This window comes from Podarcis erhardii (genome assembly GCF_964252035.2).
Source record: "Podarcis erhardii genome assembly, chromosome: 17".
In the NCBI taxonomy this organism is placed as follows: Eukaryota; Metazoa; Chordata; class Lepidosauria; order Squamata; family Lacertidae; genus Podarcis; species Podarcis erhardii.
Genome location: NC_138515.1, coordinates 6,068,819 through 6,092,824, shown reverse-complemented (window position 1 = coordinate 6,092,824; position 24,006 = coordinate 6,068,819). Strand labels below are relative to the sequence as shown.

Below are 24,006 nucleotides of genomic sequence, written 5' to 3'. Positions count from 1 at the left end.
AGCTAAGCCACGAGACCAGATCTGCGTGATAAGCTACGCCAAAACTAAGGCTTAGCTCAGCGTAGCAGCAGGACATTCAGGGAAGTGAAAAAGAAACCCCAATCTCCTCTCCAGTTGCCCACATATGCATAGTTTGGCTCAGCAAACGGGCCAACAACAAATGAAATTTCAAAAGCCGGGACTTCATTTATTCAGGCAACAGGACCTAATGATCAATGCTTTGTGCCCTGTTTTGTAATTCTTGGATGTTCGCTCCTACAGCCTACCTGCCTCCAGTGTCCATATTCTCTCCCTTTCTATCAACATTTTCCAAGTTGTTTTAGAATTTGGATCTTGGAAATAGAGTATTTTCTGCTGTAGTTGCAAAGACACCTCTGATCCATCGTTCAGTAGACATTTTTAGGCACCATGTGAAAATGATCCTTTTCAACCAAGTCTTCAACTGATTTGCATTCTATGTCTTTTTAAATGTGCTGGTGGGGTGGGGTTATTGTTTTGTTTTGTTCTTGTTTTTTTTGTGTATTTTGCGTTTTTATGCTGTGAACTGCCCTGAGATCTTGGGATGAAGGGCAGTACAGTCGTACCTTGAAAGTTGAATGGAATCCATTCTGGAAGTCTGTTCGATTTCCAAAACGTTCAGAAACCAAAGTGCGGCTTCTGATTGGCTGCGGAAGCCCCACTGGACATTCGGCTTCCAAAAATAGTTTGTAAACCAGAACAGTCACTTCCAGGTTTGCGGCGTCCGGGAGCCAAAACATTTGAGAACTAAGCTGCTCGAAAACCAAGATATGACTGTCTACACATTTAATAAATAAAAGGTTGTAAATGTTTCACTTTAGATAGTGTTCAAAATTGTGGGTTCATTATCTAGTAAGAAAATTTTCCATATAGAGATGAGGTGTCCTGGTGATATTATTGGGTTAAAAAAAACAAAACTACAATACCTTGTGGGTGTTCTTTTGAAATGTAATTTGGCCCCTTCCAAGTCCAGGTGAATGATATGTAAATTGAATTGACTTGATGATGCTCTGAAGTCTGCCAAGCAGCCACAACCTTCTGACTTTGGAAGGAAGGAAGGGAGGGAGGGAGAGAGGGAAAGAGAAAGAGAAAGAGAGAAAGAGAGAAAGAGAGAAAGAGAGAAAGAGAGAAAGAGAGAAAGAGAGAAAGAGAGAAAGAAAGAAAGAAAGAAAGAAAGAAAGAAAGAAAGAAAGAAAGAAAGAAAGAGTCACTGGAGCTTACTTTAGGTCAACCTATGTATGATCAGGTCAGCAATATAGGATGCTGCCTGACAGCAAACCACAACATTGTTTCCAAGATCCTTTAACTGGAGGAGTGAGTGGGCTATGGCACCTCCCTGAGGGTCTCACCTTCACTTCTTCAGGCCTTGGTTTGCATTGTTACCTGGCTACCCAGTTCTTCCTTTGCCCAAGTGAAGGGTTCCTAAGGCTCAAAGGGGGATCCTGATCTGTTATAGAATTGGACCTCATCTCATCCCATTGCCACAAAAGCAGAACCAGGCCCCGTAGACCAGGCTATGCACTCCAGACCATATTGTGCTATGAGAGGTTCTACCAGAGACAGAGAGATATCTGTATGCACAGTAGCCATAGCTTCCTGACTTTTGCAGCAGTCCCAATGAAGGAAGTTACGATGGATTAAGTGCCCTTGGGCAAAACTGCAACAGAGATGGGGAACTTGCAGCTTTCCAGATGTTGCTGTACTACTCTTTCCATCATCCTTGACAATAGACCTTGCTGGCTAGGGCTGATGGGAGTTGAATTCTCAACAGCATCAGAAAGGCCACAACATGGTTCCTACCCCTGATTGAGTGCAAATGTCTTCAAAAGACTCCAGCAACTGAGCCACAATACACATTTTAAGGTAAAGGTAAAGGTAAAGGTAAAGGTAAAGGGACCCCTGACCATTAGGTCCAGTCGTGGCTGACTCTGGGGTGTGGCGCTCATCTTGCTTTATTGGCTGAGGGAGCCGGAGTACAGCTTCCGGGTCATGTGGCCAGCATGACTAAGCCGCTTCTGGTGAACCAGAGCAGCGCACGGAAATGCCGTTTACCTTCCCGCTGGAGCGGTACCTATTTCTCTACTTGCACTTTGACGTGCTTTCGAACTGCTAGTTTGGCAGGAGCAGGGACCGGACAACGGGAGCTCACCCGTTCGAACCGCTGACCTTCTGATCAGCAAGCCCTAGGCTCTGTGGACAGCGCCACCCACGTCCCTTAATAGACATTTTAGAGGAAAGCAAAACCTGCGTTCCATTTTGAGCCCCAATGTGGATCTCAATCAGACCCTGTGATAATGTCTCTGCATCAATACCCTTGATACCTTCCTTCCTTCCTTCCTTCCTTCCTTCCTTCCTTCCTTCCTTCCTTCCTTCCTTCCTTCCTTTCACACACAGGCCAGGCCACATGAGGTGTTCAGAAAGAAGAGGGGAGGGATATCTCTGTGAGAGTGGAAACACTCCTCACCCAAAAAATAAGTTAGTGGGAGGGGGTGGTGACCAAGGCAGCTATGGTGAATTGGTGGTTATTATTAAAAAATTAAGTCAATTAAATTTCTCTCCCACCCCTCCTCCCCAAGGAGGCCTGGGTGCCATCGTTTTTGTCATCATACATTACAGTGTGACAGTAGACAGTGCCTGTTATTTATTATTTAGTTCATCAGTTTGGAAATGCTTAATCACCATCATCTCTAAGCAGAGTGCTAGAGACCCAATACAATAGGTCTAGCAATAAACTGACACTATAAAATCCCAATTCAGTTAAGAAACCTACTGGGATTTTTTTTAAAGTATGCGGTACATGCCAGAAGGTCAACAATGGGAGTGGGTTGGGGGCTTTTTAACCTCAGCTGAAAAGGAGTTTCACAGAATCTACCTTGAAGTAAGTTCCATGAGGTTCAGTGGAATCTACTTCCAGGTAATGGTATGCAGTTGCAGCCATAAAGAAGCATGTGCCTTAAATGCTTGTTTGTACTTCTTCTTTTTTAATGGAAATAATTTTTTAAATAATTTTTATTAATTTTCCAATAAAAAAACATCCAATTAATATATCCAATCATAATGCAATGAAAATAAAAAACTAAAATAAAAAAGACCAAATTGTAATCCAAATTATAATTGTTGATTTTTCGGGGCTTCCCATAGTCTGGATCTCTGAAGCATATCTCCAAATCCTCATTGTTTCCATATTTTCCACATCCCAATTTTAACACTTTAAATTTAATGGAAATATTTTTAAAGCAGAAAATTCTTCCAGGAATTGGGGGAAGAGATGCCTTGGTGATGTCACGGGTACTGGCCAATGAGCATTGTGCAAAAATTGTATTCTGTCTTGGTCATTGCTTTAACCTGGGAAAGGGCCTTAGCTCAGTGGTAAAACACAAGGTTTATGTGGAAAAGGTCCCAGGTTCACTTCCTGGCATCTTCAGGCAGGGCTGGGAAAGAAGACTCCTGTCTGAAGCCTTGGGGAGAGGCTGCTAGTCAGTTTGGAGTTTGACAATACTAAGCAGGGCCAATGGTCTGACTCAGTACAGTGGTACCTCGGTTTAAGAACAGCCCTGTTTACAAACTATTCGGTTTACGAATTCCACAAAACCGGAAATAGTGTCCTGGTTTGCGAACTTTACCTTGGTCTAAGAATGGAAGCAAAATGGTGGAAGGGCACCAGCAGCGGGAGGCCTCATTAGGGAAAGTGTGCCTCGGTTTAATAATGGTTTCGGTTTAAGAACGGACTTCTGGAAAGGATTAAGTTCGTAAACCGAGGTACCACTGTATAAAGCAGATTCCTGTGTTCATACTTTGCCGGATTGTTGTGCAGATAAAACGAGAGAGACCCTTATGGAGGCTCTTCTGAGCTCTTTGGAGGAAAGACAAAGAATCAACATGTTGAATAAATAAGAATTTGAGAATGAGCAAGAGCCACCTCAATATTATTATTATTTTTTAAAAAGATGCTTACTAGTGATATCTTTGGAGACTGTTGCCATGAAGTTCCTTTCTTTTGCTTTCAGGTTGATGGGACCTCTTCCTCTCCTCCAGAAGGTGAGTCATTCTCTATTTGCTGGGATACCTCTATCACAGTGGGTACAATTTGCCTGGCAGTTCTTCTGCACAAGCTTCATTGGAATGAATGGGAATCTCACAACTGTCAGTTGCAATCTTCTGAACTATGCAGGTCAACTGGTTCAGTCCCATCCAGGACCTATGAATTCACATCCCACTGTGCTTTAAGCAACAGCTTTCTACTTCATCCTCTCTTGTTTTCTGCAGCCCAGTTGGCAGACATAATAAGGCGGAAGGTGGGGTCCCTATTCCCCAAGCGTATTCTGCAATTTACTTTCCCAGATGTGTGTTGAAAGATCCACACCTGCCGGACTGAAATCTGATCTCCAGCGAGCTATTTGTATGAAAAGGGCAGGCTCAGAGGACAGAGTAAATTGGAATGAACACAGTCGTGATCCATGTCTGTGTGTGTGTGTATTGTTTCTTTATCTATTCTAGATTGTTGGTACAGCCTTGTAGGGCATTCAGATAAAGAAACAGCCCTGGGACGTGTTCCAGCCTGTTCCAAGCTTATGTTTCTTCTTTGCCTTCTGTAACCTCAACTTCGGAAGCCTTGTCATTTAGACAACCTCTAACCCACCTTTAGCCATTCCTCTACTCATCCCAGAATGTACCCCACCTTTTCCTACCATTACCCAGGTAACTTATATCTCTCTTCACCCATCCCCCCTACCCACTGTCACCTTTTTCTCCCCACCTGCTGGTGAAACTAGAACCCTTTTCATATTCTTCATATTCTTCCCAGCCTGCACAGTGTGACCCACCAAGCCCAAAACCAGCCACCAGTCATTGCATTGTGGCCTTGCAGCTTTGCCTTTGCCCGTCTGTTTTTAGAACTCTCTTCATATAAATTAACGCAGACTCTGTAATCGTCCTCTGGGGCCTTCTTTGCAATGGCTCCCCGTTTGTGAAATGCTCTCCCCTGGGAGGTTCGTCTGGTACCTTCATATCTTTAGGTGCCAGGCAAAAATGTTCATCTTCAACCAGGCCTTTGGTCAATTAATATTCTACAGCAGGGGTAGGCAACCTAAGGCCCATGGGCCGGATGCGGCCCAATCGCCTTCTAAATCTAGCCCACGAACAGTCCAGGAATCAGTGTGTTTTTACATGAGTAGAATGTGTGCTTTTATTTAAAATGCATCTCTGGGTTATTTGTGGGGCATAGAAATTCATTCATCCCCCCCAAAAATATATATATAGTCCAGCCCACCACATGCTCTGAGGGACGGTGAACCGGTTGAAAAACCCACGGCTGAAAACGGTTGCTGACCCCTGTTCTACAGTGTTCTAAAACGTTTTGTGTGTTGTGGGGGGGGGGCTATTGTTTTGTTATTGTTTTAACTATTTGTTTTTTGCCTTTATCCTTGTGAAGCCCCCTGAGATATTTTGATGAAGGGCAGTATATAAATTTTAAGAATAAGAATGAGAATGGAAGATATGAACCAGTAGGAAATTGCAATGTCAGGATCTTGAGCCTGTTGCTCTTTATTTTAAAAATAAAATAAAAGTCAGTACTCAGCAAAAAAAGAGAGAGATGCTGGTACTCTGTAGAGGTGAGTCCTGTCACATAAAAATCCCTGCCTACAGATATTCTTCCACTTCAGTATGGCTGGTGGTCAGGGAAATATGGGAGCTGGAGTCCAGTAACATCTAGAGGACCACCAGTTTGCCATCCCTGCCTACTACGTGCATCTTTAGGGGACTCTGATACTACTTAATAGCAGTACGTTTACAAGCACAATTCAAAGTGTTGGTGTTGACCTTTAAAGCCCTAAACAGCCTCGGTCCAGTATACCTGAAGGAGTGTCTCCACCCCCATCGTTCTGCCTGGACACTGAAGTCCAGCTCCGAGGGCCTTCTGACGGTTCCCTCACTGCGAGAAGCCAAGTTACAGGGAACCAGGCAGAGGGCCTTCTCAGTAGTGGCACCCGCCCTGTGGAACACCCACCCATCAGATGTCAAAGTGATAAACAACTACCTGACATTTAGAAGACACCTGAAGGCAGCCCTGTTCAGGGAAGTTTTTAATGTGTGACATTTTAATGTCTTTTTAATCTTTGTTGGAAGCCGCCCAGAGTGGCTAGGGAAACCCAGCCAGATAGACGGGGTACAAATAATAAATTACTACTACTATTACTACTTTAGCTTGTCTGAACACTGATCTGTTTGGTCTCAGGGCCTGGCTTGATCTTTCAGGGTTTTGATGGCCTCATTCGGAGGAAGAGGTAAAAATCTCAGGGTGACAGACAGAACCAAGGTGAAGGGTTAGTTATCTGCTTGGCAGTTCTTGCTGTACATTTGTTTTTTTATTTATAAAAATATTTATATACCAATATATATTATTAATATATATATAAGTAGAAGTAAAGGGACCCCTGACCATTAGGTCCAGTCGTGGCCGACTCTGGGGTTGCAGCGCTCATCTCACTTTATTGGCCGAGGGAGCCGTCATACAGCTTCCGGCTCATGTGGCCAGCGTGACTAAGACGCTTCTGGCAAACCAGAGCAGTGCACGGAAACGCCGTTTACCTTCCTGCCAGAGCGGTACCTATTTATCTACTTGCACTTTGACGTGCTTTCGAACTACTAGGTTGACAGCAGCAGGGACCAAGCAACGGGAGTTCACCCCGTTGCAGGGATTCGAACTGCCTGCCCTCTGATCGGCAAGCCCTAGGCTCTGTGGTTTAACCCACAGCGCCACCCGCATCCCTTAATATATATATAGTATAATATTAATAGAAAGCACCTGTTACCTCTGCCCCCATTATCCACAAGGGTCCAGGCTGAACTGCCAATTACCTTTTTCCCTTGACCTGCCTCTTACCCCCACCAGACTTTGCCCTCTGGCGTATGACTTGCAAGCTTCACACACCCCTCTCAGAGGACCTGATAACTTCATCTGAATGTGACCATGAATTCCTTGCAGAGAGAAGTGGCCCTGAGTCCAGGCTCGAGTTGGCTCCTGTTCCACCCAAGAGGTCTCTGCAAGCAACAGCCCAAGAGAAGCTGCAGAATGGAGATATGCCAGGAGGAGGTGGGTGCTGGAGACCGGCAAGGCCCGCCCTTGAGTGAGGCAGGGAGGGAGCTTTCTTTTAGCCTGAGGGCCACCTTCCGTTCTGCGCAACCTCTCGGGAGCCAAATGTCTGTGGTGGGCAGAGTCAGAGGCAAACATGGGCCGAGTAACTCATGTAAAGTTTGCCTTGATGAGCTGAATTGCCACACATGCTCAAGCACTCCTTTCTACCCTCCATGCAGCCAGGAAGAAACATTATCTGAGTGAGGGGACATCTTCCTGCTGGACAAAAATGCTCCAGGAGCCTGTGAAGGAAAGGGGGGAGGGCTTGGAGGGGTACATTTGGCCCCTGGGGCTGAGATTTCCCACCGCAGGGGTGAGGGATCAGGCCAGGAGGACCAGAGGCAAACCCTTCGACTCAAGCCTTTGCATTTCAGTGGAGCATTGGGTGAAGCAAATTTCTGCAAACATGGACTTTGGTATTGAGTGGCAGAGCGTTTGGCTGAAATCCTGAAAATCAGAGTTTTCCTTTAAAAGCAGGATGCAAATGTTAAGGTTTGAAGTGTGTGGGGGGTGGGACCTCTCCATGGAATCACAACAGAGGTCTATATCAATCACTTCATAGCCTCTTGTCTCTCCCCATGACTGGCAAAAGCAGGGTGAATTATGCAAAGTGTGTGTGTCCTTGTTTGTCTACCCCTTTCAAAGTTCAACTCTGGTTTGGTCAATTTAGACTCTGGACAATGGACTCGGCACAACACCACTTTATATAAGTAACTGTGTCTTATGGGGGGGTCGCTAACCTTTGGGCCTCCAGCCTACAACTATTTCTCCTCCTTGACCATTGGTCATGCTGGCTAGGGTTGATGGGATCTGTAGTTTATTTTATTGAGAATATTATACTGTTTCCTGCCCAGCTTTGCTTCTTTGTGTTACAGCTGCTTCAGGTTGCGTTTTTTTGGGTTACGGACCACCGAAACATGGAAGTACCGGAACAGGTTACTTCTGGGTTTTGGCGGTCACGCATGCGCAGAAGCACTAAATTGCACTTTGCGCATGCGCAGAAGTGCCGAATCGCAACCTGCGCATGCGCAGATGCACAGACGTGCAAACGTGCATCCCGCACAGATCACGTTCACATCCTGAGCGTCCACTGTACTGGGAAATCAGAGGACCCGAGTGCCTGAGCTAATGTTGTTGCTTTTTCCTCCAAAGGTGTGTTTGGCAGTGAATGCAGTCCTGAGAAGGCAGAAGTCGATGTGAACCCTATGACTGAAGAAGGTGGGGACGTCCAGCTCCCACAGAGAAGTGCTGAAGCTGCTCCGGACATGAAACTGGCCTGCCAGAGCTTGGGCCTCAGTGAAGCCTCTCCCAACTGCCCAAGAAAGCTGGCAGTGGAGGAGATGGTCATCCGAGACCACTTGGGCCAGGAAGTGGGCAGCATGGATGCTGTTGGCCAGAAGCAGAGCTCCATTGGGAAGGAGGAAGACTTGGAGGGCCACCCTGATTTAGGGAATGAGGGTGAAGAAGGGAGCAAGCCAAACCACCTTTGCAGTGCCTCGAGTTCAGTGAAGGCCCCTGGAGCTACAGAAAGCCGGGTGGACAGTGAACTGGGCAGCCGTGACGGTCCAGAGGGAGAGTCCCCCACTTCTTGGGATCATCAGAGTCCCTCTAAGGCACCGCAGGGTGAGAATAGCTGCCTTGATTCTCCCAAGTGGCAGGCAGAGGCAGAGCTGGAGATGGGCTCCCTGGCCAAGGAAGCAGAACTGATGGGAGCTGGGCAGAAGGAATTCCCAGAACAGGGTGCCAAGGAAGCAGATCCTGCCCGAGGCCTAGCAGTTGGCCATGCGGAGCCAGCGATGGGGGGACAGGAAAATCTAAGCGGAGAGGGCCTGGGGTCATGGCTGGACCAGCCTAAGCTACCTCTGCTGGACCAGATCCCTGATCTGGAAGAAGCCAAGATGCCACTTCCAGATGAAGTCATGTCATCATCATCACCTCTGCCAGATCAGGTTCCAGTGACACTTCAGGAGCAGATTCCTACTCCCCTGCAAGACCAGATTCCATCTTTTCAGGAAATGGAGGGTTCACGCCTAGAGCCTTTGTTACCAAATCAGAGCCTGTCCACTCTTTCGGACCAGACTGCTCCTTTGCAAGAAAGGAAGGAACAGCTTTCAGCCCCAGTTCCATCCCCACAGCAAGAGTCCCTTTTAGATCCAGGCCCACCATCTCTGCAGGACCATCCTTCCTCTTCTCCAAAAGAGAACCCATCCTCTTTGCAGGGTGAGGTCACTTCTCTGCAGGACCAGATCCCATCGCCTCTACGTGAAGCTATTGGGAAACCTCTGGACCAGATCCCAACATCTCTACAAGAACAGAGTGCTGCTCTGCCAGATCAGGTCCTGTCACCTCTACTAGACCAGTTCACATCTCAGCCAGAGCAGATCCCTTCCTCTTTGAATGAAACAGAGAAATCGCTTCAGATATCGACAGTGTCACAGGGCCAGGAACTTTCTGGGGTGGAAGCTAAAGGATCTTTTCCAGACATAATCCCCTACCAGCTCACTTCTCTGCCTGATCAAATAAATTCCCTTCAAGAAGCAGAGGGGTTGACCTTGGAAGAGATTCCAGTCATTCTGCAGGATCAAATGCCAACAGCTCCAGAGGCCTGTGTCCCTTCTCTGCCAGAGGAAGATCTCATTCTTCCAGGCCAGATCCCACTCCCTGTGGATGAAGGTAAGCATTTACTTCCAGGGGAGTCTTCAGCATCTGTACCAGATCAGATCCCACAAGCTCTTCTGGACCAGAACGCAACATTTCTGGAGGGTGCAGCCCCTTCTTCTCTGCAAGAGGTGGGAGAATGCCTTACAGACCAGATGCAGACATCCCTGCCAAGCCAGACCTCACCTTGTCTCCTTGAAGCTAAAGGGTCACCTCAGGGCCAAGCTCAACCTATGCTAATGGAGCAGGTGCCAATCTCTAAGCAGGGCCAGGCAACTTCCCTTCAGGAACCTGAAAAGTCTCTTCCAGAAAAGCTGGAAGAAGTGCCCCTTATGCCAGGCCAAGCCCCATCCCCTAACCCAACGGCTCCAGATGCTTTGTTCTTGTCCCGCCAGGAGATTGGCCAGCCTCTCCTGGACAAGACTGTATCAGTGGGAAACCAGGAGCTGAAAGAAGGTGGAGATGCCAGCCTGGCCTCAGCAGCAGAAGAGGCTAAGGAAGTCCTGGAAAATCTCCACGCTGAACAGCAACCTCTGCTGCAGGAGGCCTCAGCAGATGCTCTGGACATTTCTGTCGGAGACATGCAGCCCAAGACGGGGATCTTAAAACTCCAGGCAGCCACAAACCAGGAGGCCCCAACCTACACCACCACCTCTGCCAACACTGCCTCCTCATGCCAGCTCCAGCCCATGGCACCCCGGCAAGGGGAAGACCCAGAGCAGGGTCAGAGCAGGCGCAAGCAGAAGTCATGCCAGTGCTGCTCAGTCATGTGAGCTTGGCTAGGATGCCCTCCTCAGGAACAGGAGTTGTTGATCTGGTCCCAGTGGCAGGCTCTGAAGTTGGTAACATGCCCTGCCAGTAGTCTACTGTAGGTCTCTCTCTCTCTCTCTCTCTCTCTCTCTCTCTCTCTCTCTCATACACACACAAACACACACACTCCCTGGGAGGAGACGGATGCTGGTTGTGTTCAAATAGTGGATTTGCCTCTCCATGTTTATGTCTCCATGTTCCCCTGGAGTGGGTGAACAGGAGGGAGAGAAATCTGATGCTCTAGCTGTTTGGGAGGCTCCAAGTGTGTCTCTACATGACATAATCACACGTAGGCGCTAACACATGGACACGCACCCACACAATTGCAGCAGGCACACTCTGCACACTAGCAACATGGGTCCACATTGCTGACCGTGCATTGTCATGCACTAACGTATTGACTACACCATGTTCCCTCCACCTGTGTATCCTGTGTATGCATTCTCCCCCAGACACACACCCATTTTGGTGTGCATTTGTGTAAATTTGCGTAGTTGGGATGCACATATCCATGCACAGCTGTTGTTAACATGCATACACAGGCACATACAGTCACATATCCGCTTGCATGTTGGCCTGCAGCGCATCAGTTCACGCCCCACAGTTTCATGTGCCAGTACGAAAAGACATCTGCTTCCACATGCTTGTATATAACTCGCATTGGGCCGGATACGAGAGCTACACCTATGCATGCAGAACTCTTGACACCTCCACTCTCCGCATGTGCCTGAATCCCTCTTGCCAGCTTGGCATTACTCTCCAAAATCAGTCTGGGCACATTCCAGAGACACTGAGCAATACCTTCTTCCCTTCGTACTGCCTTCTGCACGTAGGCTGAGGTGCCCCAGCTGTGCCACGACGGATTCTGCAGCAAATACTCAGCACTGTGACACTTTGGGCACAAGAGGACTCTGGGACAGCAGGAGCTGGCAATACAGAGAGATTCTGGACAAGAGGTTGCTGGAACCCTCTCAGTTTGGATGTGGCCTCCCAGTTAAGATCTCACATGGTGCAGACTTAATGCTCTCCCTCACAAGGACAGACTGAGAGACCTTTCCTAACTGTGGACCTTCCCCCATTCCTATCACAGTCACTGGGTCCGTGCTCTAGCCAGGGTACAGGGACCCCCAGCCCTCCTCCTCACAACCACCCACACCCTTCCCATGACTGTTTATTCTATGCACTTTGTTTTTAATTCTAATTATCTAACTTCTGTTAGGGCCACCACCAAAGTCAGTAAGAGCCTTTTACATGGTCAGTTCCTGGGCAGTACTGGAAGAGTCTCAATTAAAGTCAGATGCAATGACGAGTGGGACCTCTGGCTGTGCTTGGGGTGAGGAAATGGGTCTGGTGCTCTGGAGCTGGCAAAGGGGTGGTCCTCAGGGATGTTCCAGCTATCAGCATCTTTTTACTAACAACCACAGCTAGAGGAACAGCACGACCCAGATGTCAGGGCAGGAAACACAGGCAGGCAATTGGGGGTTCTGGGGTTATCCTAAATAGGCAAAGGTAAAGGACCCATGGGCAGTTCAGTCCAGTCAAAGGCGACTATGAGGTTGCGGCGCTCATCTCGCTTTCAGGCCAAGGGAGCTGGCATTTGCCCATAGACAGCTTTCTGGGTCATGTGGCCAGCATGATTAAACCGCTTCTGGTGTGTCAAGGAACTGCTATCAGTACTGGAGGGGGAGAGCAAAAGCCAGAGGGATTCCAGAGAGGGTCCAGGGATCGGGAGGAGCAGCCCATCTTCTGGGGAAGAGAATCAGCGTAGCACCAGTGGAGAAGGGGGGCAGCTGGGGGAAGTGGCGAGGCGGTCTCATGACTCCTTGCCTGGGACCAGCGGGGAGAGTAGGGGTCCTCCGTTCCCCACGCCCTCCCTGCGCAGAAGGCTTCCGCGCAGAGAGGGTAGGCGGAGACTAGGCGTCAAATAACTTCTTTGCTGGAAGAAGTTTAAGAAATGCCCACTCACGGATTCTGCCAGCGGTTGAGTCAGCCACGGGTGAGAACAGAAAAAGGTTCACTTTGGCAACCCAGCCAGGTGTTTGCACCCAGCCGGGGAGATAGGTACCTGCTTACGCACGAGCAACCCCTAAAACCATTACATGGTGCAACAGAACACTGACAGAAGTCAGAGTGCACTGAAACGCCGTTTACTTTCCTGCTGCAGTAGTACCTATTTATCTACTTGCACTGGTGTGCTTTCAAAGTGTTAGGTTAGCAGAAGCTGGGACACAGGAACGGGAGCTCACGCAGATTTGAACCACTGACCTTCCGAGTGGCAAGCCCAAGAGGCTCAGTGGTTTAGACCACAGCGCCACCCACGTCTGGCTTCCGTCACGATGTTCCTGCTCTTTCTAGCAAGTGAGGCCCTTGACTTCTGCCCTAAAGGCCTTCCCAGCTAGCCCCACTTCCAGCTCCCCACATACTTGCATACTGAGAGGTGAGAGGAGGCATTTCAGCAGATGCTGGCAGGGGGACATGGGGGTAGCCAGGATTTATTTCGGGTTGGGGGGCAGGCATTGTTAGGGGCGACACAGAACCGAGTTATCTGCAATGCAATTGGTCTGTTAGTTAAGTGTTTTTATTTATTTACTTGTTCAGCTATGCCCACGTGGAGAGGCTGTATTTGCAAGAACCTTGTTTTGTGCTGAGGATTGGACTTGGTGACCCCCTAGCTCCCTTCCATATCTAGGACTCAAGGAAAAGCTGCCAAGGTGATGTTGGGCCACGGACTCATGGCAAAGGCTTGGTGTTTCCGTGTTAAGCAGCACCTGTAGGAAGAGCAGCTGTGGTGGGGCAAAGCTTTGGGGCAGGTGTGCCAACAGGAGATGGTGCCATGCAGTGCACATGCAAGCTCCCCAACCCCAAAGGAAGTGCTTCTGATCTACTGATCTACTAAGAGATGCATGCAGGTGAGTGAACCTGCCCCTGATACCTGCAGCCAGGCCAGTGAGCTGCTAGCTGGGTCCACTCCTGGGCCACTCACCTTGGTCTCAAGAGCACCCAAACTTCTGTGGTAGAATAGGGGTGGATCAGTGCAAGAATCAGAGCACCCAGAGTTCTTCTAGTGGGTTTTCCTGTTGTCTTATCTGGGCATAGGTTTCTACTCCTGGAGTTATTTGCCCTGCAGATTTCATATAATGCTCCTGTCTTTGTGCTGGCACCAAAGGCAGCCCTAGTATGAGGCCAGATTTCAGGTGATCGGGTGAAGCCTTTGTTCGGTGCCTAGTGAAGCAGAGCGCTCAATGGCCTTGCCAGCCCCGGAAAACAAACAACATGATTTTATTTCAACCAAAGGATTGAGCCGGGCTGTTTTCTCATGGGCAGTTCAGAAAGGAGAAGTGTCATTTGTTTAGGTCAGGCACGTCCAACAGGCAGATTGTGATCTACTGGTAGATCACTGGACGTTTGTGGCAGATCACTGGCTCCCCCCAAAGAAGCTCAAAAAGTTTGGTTCCCCTAAAAAAAGCTCAGCGTGCACCCCCCAAAAAACGCCCAACAACTTTGACCTGAACCCCCAAAAAGGGGATAGATCACTGCCAGTCTTTAACTCTGTGAGTAGATCCAGTGGCGTAGCGTGGGGGGTGCAGGGGGGGCTGGCCGCACCGGGTGCAACATCTGGGGGTTATGGTTAGGGGGCTCAAATCCACGGGTTAGGAGGTGCAAATTACTTACCTTGCCCCGGGTGCTGACAACCCACGCTACGCCACTGAGTAGATCGCAGTCTCTTGGGAGTTGGCCATCCCTCGTCTAGAGTAAACACTGTTGGGGAAATGAGAACCCTGGTTCCCAATCCCATACCACCCCTTTCTTACTGCCCGATTGTGAAACACTACGAAAGCCGTTGCTTGGAAAACCACGTTCGAAAGGAACACAACTGTTGATATTTTATTGTTAATAATTTTGCTTTCTGCCACCCTCTCCATAAACCATTACAAGTGCGCCGGCAAGGAGCGACTTTTTGCCTGAGCTCTTACAGATGGCAGCACTGAAGGGAGTCCTTTCACAGGGTGGGGGTTATGTCTACAAAGCAGATCATCTTCACAAGTATAGAGGCTGCTGGAATACCTCTGATCGATAGCTGGTCAAATGGTCACACCAGGACATACGGGGCAAGCCAGGCATTATGTCCATTGCAAAGGCATTCTGGAAATTGTAGATTGAAAATGATGTTGTGTTGGTGTTGGGATTTCAGGCACAAATGGCACCCCCACCCATTACAGTGTCAGCATCGCCCTTGAGCCAGTGCACCAACTGGACTCATGCACTTCAACCCCGACTGGGCTAGGCGAGCTGGGTAGCACTGCCAGAGACCTCCTTTCTCACAGGAACAGGTCACAGTGCTGTGGACTCACAGCTTAGAGCTGAGAGCACCGGATTCACTGTCTCAATAATACAGTCATTGCGCAGCAGAGTTTTGCAGAGTCTTGCAGAGTATAAACCACTCGGAGAGCAGCTCTGTAGAATATCTTCCTTTTATTCTATAACTACAACTATGATACAAAACTATATACAGAGCTGAATATTCTAAGCATAAATCAATGCTACACTGAGAGTCTGCAGCTGCTCTTAGCAGCAACCTTATCTCTAGACACGATCTCCAACACTCTCTCTCTCTCCGATACACTGGCTGACTAATTGACTCACTCACTGACAGACGTGCTGACGGAGCTGAATAAGTAGAAAGCAGAACATTGCTCCTCCTCTCTGTAGAATCAGCAGCCTCCTCAGGAGATTCTTGGATATGGGAGGGGTGAAATCTCCTCATACAGTACCAGAGGTTCTTTGTGTGGCATCCATGATTATGAAATAGCCATAAAACTGATGGCGGTGCGGGTAGAGACCTTTCAAGCACAGCCGCACCATTGCCCCACCCTCTGTCCTGTAAGCCAGGGAAGGAACCCGGAAAGGATTAGGGTGAATTCCACTATAACTAAATTCTGAAGTTTTCCTTCAGCTTTGATGCAGCTGGTGTATAAAAGCGTGAAAAAGAGATTTGACTGTAAACACACAACAACCAGGGGAGAGCTGGGCGTCTCTCTCTGCTTGAAGCATCGTCATATTTACCACTGCAAACTGTGGTACAAACACACAGCAAAAGCCCATGGCCTGAATCAGTCCCAAGGCAACTGAAGGGTAGCGGCTCTTTTGGCAGGGGGATGAAGATGTTTATTGAATTCTAGATGCCTCGTAGGGAAACAGACCTCAAAATGGAGAAATGTGTGTCAGATACAAAAATCTGTACACTAAGAGTTGTAGGTAGGAAACACAACCAAATACAACTGCGTTCAGTGGGCTCTAAGCTGCCTTGACCGTGCACGTAGCAGCAAGTGGGTGTACAGAAGCATCTGTCACACACATATCTAAGGGATGCTCAGATAAGACCCACCTCCTGAACAGAAAGAAGCTGCCTCTTTTATATCCACAGAATTTTCTACAAGGGAGACAGGAGGGCAGTGGCGTAGCGTGGGTTGTCAGCACCCGGGGCAAGGCAAGTAATTTGCACCCCCTAACCCATGGATTTGCGCCCCCTAACCCGTGGATTTGTGCCCCCTAACCCGTGGATTTGCACCCCCTAACCCGTGGATTTGCGCCCCCTAACCCGTGGATTTGCACCCCCTAACCCGTGGATTTGCGCCCCCTAACCCTAACCACCAGATGTTGCGGCCGGCCCCCACTGCATCCCCCACGCTACGCCACTGCAGGAGGGCAGGGAAGGGGAGCTGCTCTCAAGGGAAGAGGGGACTTCACACAGCTGCCTAAAGGTGGGCTCTAGAAGAGCCAGAGGCTGCAGCCCCAACTCTGCCTGCACTGGGGAACCTGGGCCAATTCCGTTCTGATCAATCCTTCAATGGGTGGCAAAGGAAATTGCTGCCATTTGTAATCGGAGGCATGCAAGGCTGCGAGAAATCACAAATAAATTGGGAAAGGGGGGTCATTGCAGAATACACAAGACAGGCAATGAAACAGGAATCCAGTGGCTTGGGGGGCAGAGAGGAAGACATTTTTATTTTAAAAACAAAACCAAACATATCCCACCCCCACCCCCCCAAAAAAACTTGATAAAGCAGCTGTAACTTGTCAGTATCCAGAGCACCCTGAGCTTTTCTGCCCCCTGGTGGGGGCAAGGGAGTTGTTGCACCTTTTAAACTTGAACCGGATCTGCCAAAAGTTACTACAAGAAAGTACCGGTATGTGACTGTTTTACAGAAGCCCTATGTAACAGGTGGGGTGTAGCTGCAGGCTTCGCCTTCTCCATACCTTTCTTGGTAACGACACCAGCCTGCATAGACATCTTCCAGGTGATCTTGGCTGCAAGTTGTGTTAGCTGTGTTTCCATCAAGGGTGAAATACACCTGTCCATCGCATGGACAGGGAGGCCACCCCAATTCAATCTCCACCTCTGCTTTATCCATCCAGGGAGCACCTCTCTCTCTCTCTCTCTTTTTTAATCATCTTTATTGATCAGGGAGCAACCTCTCAGGTGTGTTTCCTAACCCCACTGCTTTAAGCACAAGGCACCTTTTTAATGTACATCCATGCTGCTTTGCAAGAGGAAAAACTTCCAAAGCAGCTTACAAGACACAAAACCAAACCAATGATATAAAAAACAAATCTTAAAAAAAAAACCACCAAAACATTTTTTAAAAAACAACAACGAAGGGTCAAAGTAACACTTACACTTGGGCACGGGCACCAGACCCCACCCAAAGGTGAGATGTTTATAGCCCTTCCCAGAAGCAAGCAGCATTTCTTCCTCTTTGGCACTTTGACATTCTGCTGCGTTGGGGCTACAGCTGTGTGGGGTTTGCTGAATACACTGATAGGACAACACAGGAAGCTGTTTTATGCTGAATCAGACCACTGGCCCATCTTGCTCTGTCTAATCTGCAGTGCCTCTCTGGGGTTTCAGACAGGATATTCCTAGTCCTGCCCGGAGATGCTGGCGACTGAATCAGGAACCTTCTGCAAGAAAAGTGTGTGCTTTGAGCCAGAGGCATAGCAAGGTCAGGTGGTACCCGGTGCAGAAATATTTTTGTCACCCCCCCCACACACATTGACAGCTCGGGGTAGGCTTGGGAGAGACACCTCTCAGGATTCTTGGGGTGAGTGTGCTTTAAATGGGTCCACAGCCAAAGCAAGGCAGAGGGGCAGCATCACCCTAAATGCGCCCCGCTTGTTGGGTTGCACATGGTTTGGAGACCCTGCCCAGCGCTGGAAAGAGACCCTGTCTTTGGCACAATGGAGTCGCTGGGAATACAAAGGCTGAGGCCCCCGCCCTCCCATTTCCCTGCCCACCTACCCAAATCCCTTCTCGCTGCCTTACTCCATGCTGGCACCCTCTGTTCCCACGGCAAAACAAAACAAACTCCTCTTACTTCGTCTTTCTTTCTCACCCACATCTAAAGTACGGATCCAGCCCAGATCCACTCACTGCATCCTGGAGAGTGTGCACCTCTGGATGCAAAATAAGTTCAGGAATCGAGGGGGGGGGTTTGCTCCCTCCCGGGGATCTGTTGTCTCTCTTTGCTATGGCTCTGTCCCTATAGGAAGCTCAACCCTGCCAGGCTGAGCAGAAAGGATTCCGGAGGGCCAACTCCTCCCCTCTCCTCGGTCCCAAGGCAGGAGTTGGGGACCATCTGGTCACCCAACAGCCAAGAAGTGTGATTTGTGGTGGCCCCAAAGACTTCTCCCTGAACAACCTACCGGCTTCTCAACTGACCATTGCAACCCTTGTCCAGTTAGCTGCATGGGCACCTGGAGTGGCGGTCATGCCGTGCACCCGGGGGCGGTGGGGTGAGCTGTGAGAGGGCCATCTACCACGCTTGGGGGAAGCGGGGCGAGCCCCCCACAGTGTGCCTTCTTGTTACCCTCCTCACGGATTACACCTGGGGCGGACCGCCTCCCCCTGCCCCCTTCCTACACCCCTGCTTTGTGCTTCTGAGCTACTGGCCCCCAATAAGATGAACAATGCCTCTGCTTAAGGAAGGAAGAACCAAGCCCCCCTCCCCACTGACACCATGGCTCTGTTGGGAATCTGAATACGTTCAGCTTCACACACAGAGCCAATTAGGGTTTGGCCGACAGCCAAGGCAATGTGAAGGAGTAAGTCTGCCTGGTGATACAGAGGCATGGAGACAGCTCCATGATTGGTCAAGCTCTCTCACGGGAATGATGATTTATGGCCTATTAACTGGAATGTGTTAGTTCAGAGTTCTGAGTTCTGAGTTCAGTGTCAGTGAGTAAGGTTGAGAGTTGTGAGTCGTGTAAGAGAGAGCAAGTCAAAGATCCGTGTTCTGTTCTGTTCCTGTAAATAGTCCACTGTATATAATAAACACCAATAACTATAAGTTACTGGTTCCTGCTTCATCCATCCTGTCTGCAGCCAGTTGCCAATTGCTTTTGTGAACTCTACGTTTACTCTACTAGGTCTGGCTAAGATCCTGCAACTAGTCAGAAACTTGCGAAACACCAATAGGCTCCAGCATCCAGGTGGAGATCCAACAGCTGAGACGACAGAAAGACCGAGCCAAATAGTAACAGCTTAACACCAGGGAGCCTTGAGGAAGATCCAGGCTCAGTCCACAACTTCATTGTGCTTCCTCCTTCCCAGGAATCTCTCTGTGGCTGTTTTGAGGCCACAAGCACCTGTTAGAGCACCTGGGGCTGTAACCGACAGTTCTGCCCTTTGATCCATGGCATAAGAGATGCTCTGATAGCCAAAGAAATTGGCAGGGCACTTTTCCTACAGTATGTCCAAGGCTGAAGAACAAATGTGGGAGCATAAGGTTGATGACCCTGGTCCAGCCAGAGATCAGAGGCTGTAGGAGTAAGCTTCAGGTCCCCACTCTCCCATTGGTCTCCAAAGGTCATAGGCATCCTCTCTTCTCTTCTCAAGCCAGCCTCTGCAGCTCCTCCAAAGTGGGCATGAATCGCTTCTCATAGCCAGAGAACTCCACTGGGGCAAGGGGCGTGGTCTGCTCTGGGGCTGGTTCCTTAATCTCAACAATGTCTAGCTCTTCTGGGAACTTGACTGGGCATTGGCTTAGGGCATCCTGCAAAACAAATGGAATAACCATAATTGATTTGCCTCCTATCTGGCTTGGTTGCCCCAGCCATTCTGCAAATTATAAAACCACAGTAAAACGTCACACATTCAAAACTTCCCTATACAGGGCAGCCTTCAGATGTCTTCTAACAAGTTTTCAACCTGGCGCATAAAATATACATAATGGCGCCAGGTGAACTTCCCCGGGGAGAGCATTCCAGATAAGCACATTTATTCAAATATATCATCAATTACTGTCTGTTAGAAGATGGGTTGATCAGTCCTTAAAATCTGGCACAAGTTCTTTTTGGGTCCGCTCAGCAAGTGAAGACGAAGAGGCAACTGGGATGCGTAGTTTTCTCCAGAAACCAGATCCTTCCCATCTGCTCCCACCACAAAAAGTGACACTACATATCTGGGTTATTATTTTTTAAAACCAATGACTTCCTACCACGCCAGGGGCAGCGATGTGCTCATCTATCCTCCCGGTAACATTACTGTGCCCTGGGTCTGGAATCTTCTCCCAGCACCACGGAGGCAGGATCTTATGGCAGAAGCCAAGGGCCCTGCGGAGGAGAGACATTGACAAGAGTTTTCACATGGGGCTGCAAACTGAAATTGAAATACTTTACCACTCAGCTCTCTTAGTCAAAATTAATTCCCCTCGTTTACTGACGCACACCCACCAAACCCGAAAGTCAGTTGCCCTGTTGTTATCTTTTCATTCAGCAGCCCACGGATAGAAGCTGTTCTTTACCGTGTTGGTGCGACTAATCATGCTTCTATATCTTCTGCCTGAGAGCAGGAGATCAAGAAAGTGCCGGCCAGGGTGTGAATCATCCCTGAGAATTTTCCTCACTCTCCTGAGGCAACGTTCTTCCACTATTTCATGCAGCAGATTCACGGGACAGCCCATAATATCTTGTGCTGTATTCACCACCCTCTGTAGGCACTTCCTATCAGTTGATGTCAAACCAGCGTACCACACCGTGGTAGAAAGGACACTTTCTATTGTGGACCAGTAGAAGGAGATCATCAAATGTTGATTGACATCGTTCTTCTGCAATACTCTGAGGAGATGGAGTCTCTGTTGGGCTTTCGGAACCACCTGGGTTGTATTTATTTTCCAAGTAAGGTCTTCACTGAGATAAACTCCTAGGAATTTAAAGGAAGAGACTCTCTCCACACAGCCTTCCCCGATGTACAGGGGGGCTAGTTCTCCTCTCTTCCTCCAAAAGTCCAACACCATATCCTTTGTCTTGCTGATATCAAGTTGCAAGTTGTTCCCTAGGCACCATGTAGATATTTTTTAGACCACCCCTCTATACACTGATTCGTCTCCACCTGTTATTAAACCCATTATGGTGGCGTCATCTGCAAACTTAATAGTTGCGATAGATGGGTCAGATGATACACAATTGTATGTATACAATGAATGAGAGGGAGATGAGGAGGGGAGGTAAGTAGCCACAGATGTTGGGCATGATGCCGCACGGACCAGCCTGCCTCTCCACCACACCTCTGCCTTTTATTACTCACCTTCTGTAATTAACCAGCACCACAAGGAAGGCCACGGAAATGAGGAATCCCAGAACCAGGAGGACTGCCAGGAGGGTCTGCCAATGGGAATCTGCAGGAGATCATAGGGATAAAACTCAGATGAACCTCACTGGGCACAGACTGTTCAGAGTCAAATCAGAGCGTACAGTGTGAACTGCTTTACTTTTTTTGCATGTTGACTAGACGGCTGCCATTCAGACCAATGGAACAAAGTAGAAAGAAAGCTTCCCTTGGAGAGAGCACTGAGCCATGGGGGAAACCTGCCCCAGGCCCATGGCATTAGCTGGCCCTGACTCCACCAGAAGAATATCCCGTGGCTGTGGCTGTGCATGTGCATCTTTGCAGATGCCAGAAAGGTATTTGCACAAAAATCGGGGCTTCCCCAAGACCAGTGTGAGAGCCAGTGTGGTGTAGTGGTTAAGAGCGGTGGACTCGTAATCTGGGGAACCGGGTTCGCGTCTCCGCTCCTCCACATGCAGCTGCTGGGTGACCTTGGGCTAGTCACACTTCTCTGAAGTCTCTCAGCCCCACTCACCTCACAGAGTGTTTGTTGTGGGGGAGGAAGGGAAAGGAGAATGTTAGCCGCTTTGAGACTCCTTCGGGTAGTGATAAAGTGGGATATCAAATCCAAACTCTACTTCTTCTTCTTCTCTGGCTGACAAGGCCTGATCTTGTCCCAAAGTCTGATATTTCCCTATCAAGGCATTTCAAGATGGCTCCGGCTGCTGGGTTTACTGAGCTGTTGCATAGCCTTTGCACATGCCAAGTAGGTTTCGCTTGGTCCAAGCAACAGAAGTCCTAGAAGCCTCTCCTACCTGGAGTGTGGAAGCGATGCAGTGGACTGGACACACCTTCCCCAGCTGAGGTAGATCCCGTCATGCAGAGCTGGTAGGAAGTCCCAGGCGTCAGGTTCAAGAGACTGTAGCTCCTCTCTGCAGCACCAACTACAACTAGGAAAAGGGTGGATAATCTGAGCATAGGCGGGGGGGGGGCAGTTTGTACCCACCATCCAAGAGTTTACTGTACCAGTATCTCAATGTGTTGGCTGAGGTGGGTGGGAGAAGAGATGGGGACCATAATGAGAGCACATTGACATCAGACTGCTAGGAAGAAACTGAAGTCCAACACGACATGAAATTCTGGTACGGAACTGTTACTGAACTGAAGTTAAAAGGTAAAGGTAAAGGACCCCTGGACGGCTGAGTCCAGTCAAAGGCGACTATGAGGTGCGGTGCTCATCTTGCTTCAGGCCAAGGGAGCCGGCCTTTGTCCACAGACAGCTTTCCGGGTCATGTGGCCAGCAGGACTAAACCGCTTCTGGTGCAACGGGGCACCGTGACATAACTCAGAGCGTACAGAAACGCCATTTACCTTCCCACCACAGTGGTACCTATTTATCTACTTGCACTGCTGCGCTTTTGAACTGCTAGGTTGGCAGGAGCTAGGATAGGGTAACAGGAGCTCACCCCGTCATGGGGCTTTGAACCACCAACCTTCCAATTGGCAAGCCCAAGGCTCAGTGGTTTAGACCACAGTGCCTTACTGAACTGAAACTGAAAGCAGATAATGCCCCTTATGCTCCACTGAGTTAATAATGATTTTATTATTTATACCCCACCCACCTGTAACTCCATCCTTGTATTTCTATAGTAAAAGCCCTATGGCTACACACAAGGTCAATCCCATGGAATCAATCATGCCCAGCCCCAATCCATGTGCACCAGATGTCACATTGGCATAGAAGTCTGTGACTGGTGCAACCTGCATGCCGCAGAGTAGTGGGACCTGGTTTGGTTTCCTTGGTCCACTCAATGCATCTTTCAACCCTGAGATCCAGGGGTTGCAGATTCCAGATGAAAACTATGTAGGCATCTGCAAGGAAGACCTCCAAGACCCTCCAACTCAGAGGGTCTTGGGCCCAGCCGCTCCCTCCCCGCAAACTTGAGAATTGCCTCTCGGTCTCGGGCGTCACTCACTGGTCCTGTTTGCCTTGGCGTTCCGTAAAGTGGGATGTCCCAGGTAAAGCGTGTAGTGGGTGATGTGCCCATTGCGATCTTCCAGCGGGATTTCCCCCCAGGAGATGAGAGAGGCTGTAGGTGAAATGCTTCTGTCCTGCAGTGCCTGGGGAGCAGCTGTTGGTGCTAGAAAGGAGAAGGGAGGAGAAGGAATGGGAATGTGTTGAAAAATATATTGTACAAAACCATCGTAACAGAAATCTCTGGATAAGTATTGACTGAACCCATTAAGTTAAGAACTGATACTTCTAATAGGTGGATGATTATTGGGATGAATAAAAATGAACGCAATATTAGAATTTCGAGAAATGAGTGTGATATCATGCACGTGGGTGAAGGAAGTGACTTGGGTATTTGGGTAGAGGGTTAGGTGTGGGGAATTTGTAATTAAATACACTGTATGTTATGTACAGTGGTACCTCAGGTTAAGTCCTTAATTCGTTCCGGAGGTCCGTTCTTAACCTGAAACTGTTCTTAACCTGAAGCATTACTTTAGCTAATGGGGCCTCCTGCTGCCGACGCGCCGCCGGACCACGATTTCTGTTCTCATCCTGAAGCAAAGTTCTTAACCCGAGGTAATATTTCTGGATTAGCAGAGTCTGTAACCTGAAGTGTATGTAACCTGAAGCATATGTAACCCGAGGTACCACTGTATAATGTTGAAACCTTATGTTAATTAACATGTAATATGTATTTGATGATAATAAAAAAATAAAAATAATAGTAGTAGTAGTAATAATAATAATAATAATAGTAATAATAAT

At 48.7% G+C, this 24,006-nt stretch overlaps 2 protein-coding genes across 3 annotated transcripts in view; one reads left to right on the top strand and one right to left on the bottom strand.

The window, feature by feature from the left end:
- The window catches only part of PALM3 (paralemmin 3), a 45,799-nt gene extending 33,871 nt beyond the window's left edge, over positions 1 to 11,928 (top strand). For both annotated transcript variants that reach the window (XM_081844940.1, XM_081844941.1), the window contains exons 6-8: positions 4,026 to 4,056; positions 7,004 to 7,111; positions 8,306 to 11,928. In XM_081844940.1, coding sequence (XP_081701066.1) covers positions 4,026 to 4,056; positions 7,004 to 7,111; positions 8,306 to 10,584 — 2,418 coding nt within the window. In that variant the 3' untranslated portion in view covers positions 10,585 to 11,928. The remainder of the gene's footprint in view (positions 1 to 4,025; positions 4,057 to 7,003; positions 7,112 to 8,305) is intronic.
- Positions 11,929 to 16,638: 4,710 nt separating this feature from the next.
- The window catches only part of IL27RA (interleukin 27 receptor subunit alpha), a 32,065-nt gene continuing 24,697 nt past the window's right edge, over positions 16,639 to 24,006 (bottom strand). The window contains exons 11-16 of the mRNA XM_081845124.1: positions 23,204 to 23,368; positions 22,043 to 22,177; positions 21,207 to 21,297; positions 20,119 to 20,233; positions 17,096 to 19,674; positions 16,639 to 17,045 (exon numbers count right to left, since the gene is read on the bottom strand). Coding sequence (XP_081701250.1) covers positions 19,513 to 19,674; positions 20,119 to 20,233; positions 21,207 to 21,297; positions 22,043 to 22,177; positions 23,204 to 23,368 — 668 coding nt within the window. The 3' untranslated portion in view covers positions 16,639 to 17,045; positions 17,096 to 19,512. The remainder of the gene's footprint in view (positions 17,046 to 17,095; positions 19,675 to 20,118; positions 20,234 to 21,206; positions 21,298 to 22,042; positions 22,178 to 23,203; positions 23,369 to 24,006) is intronic.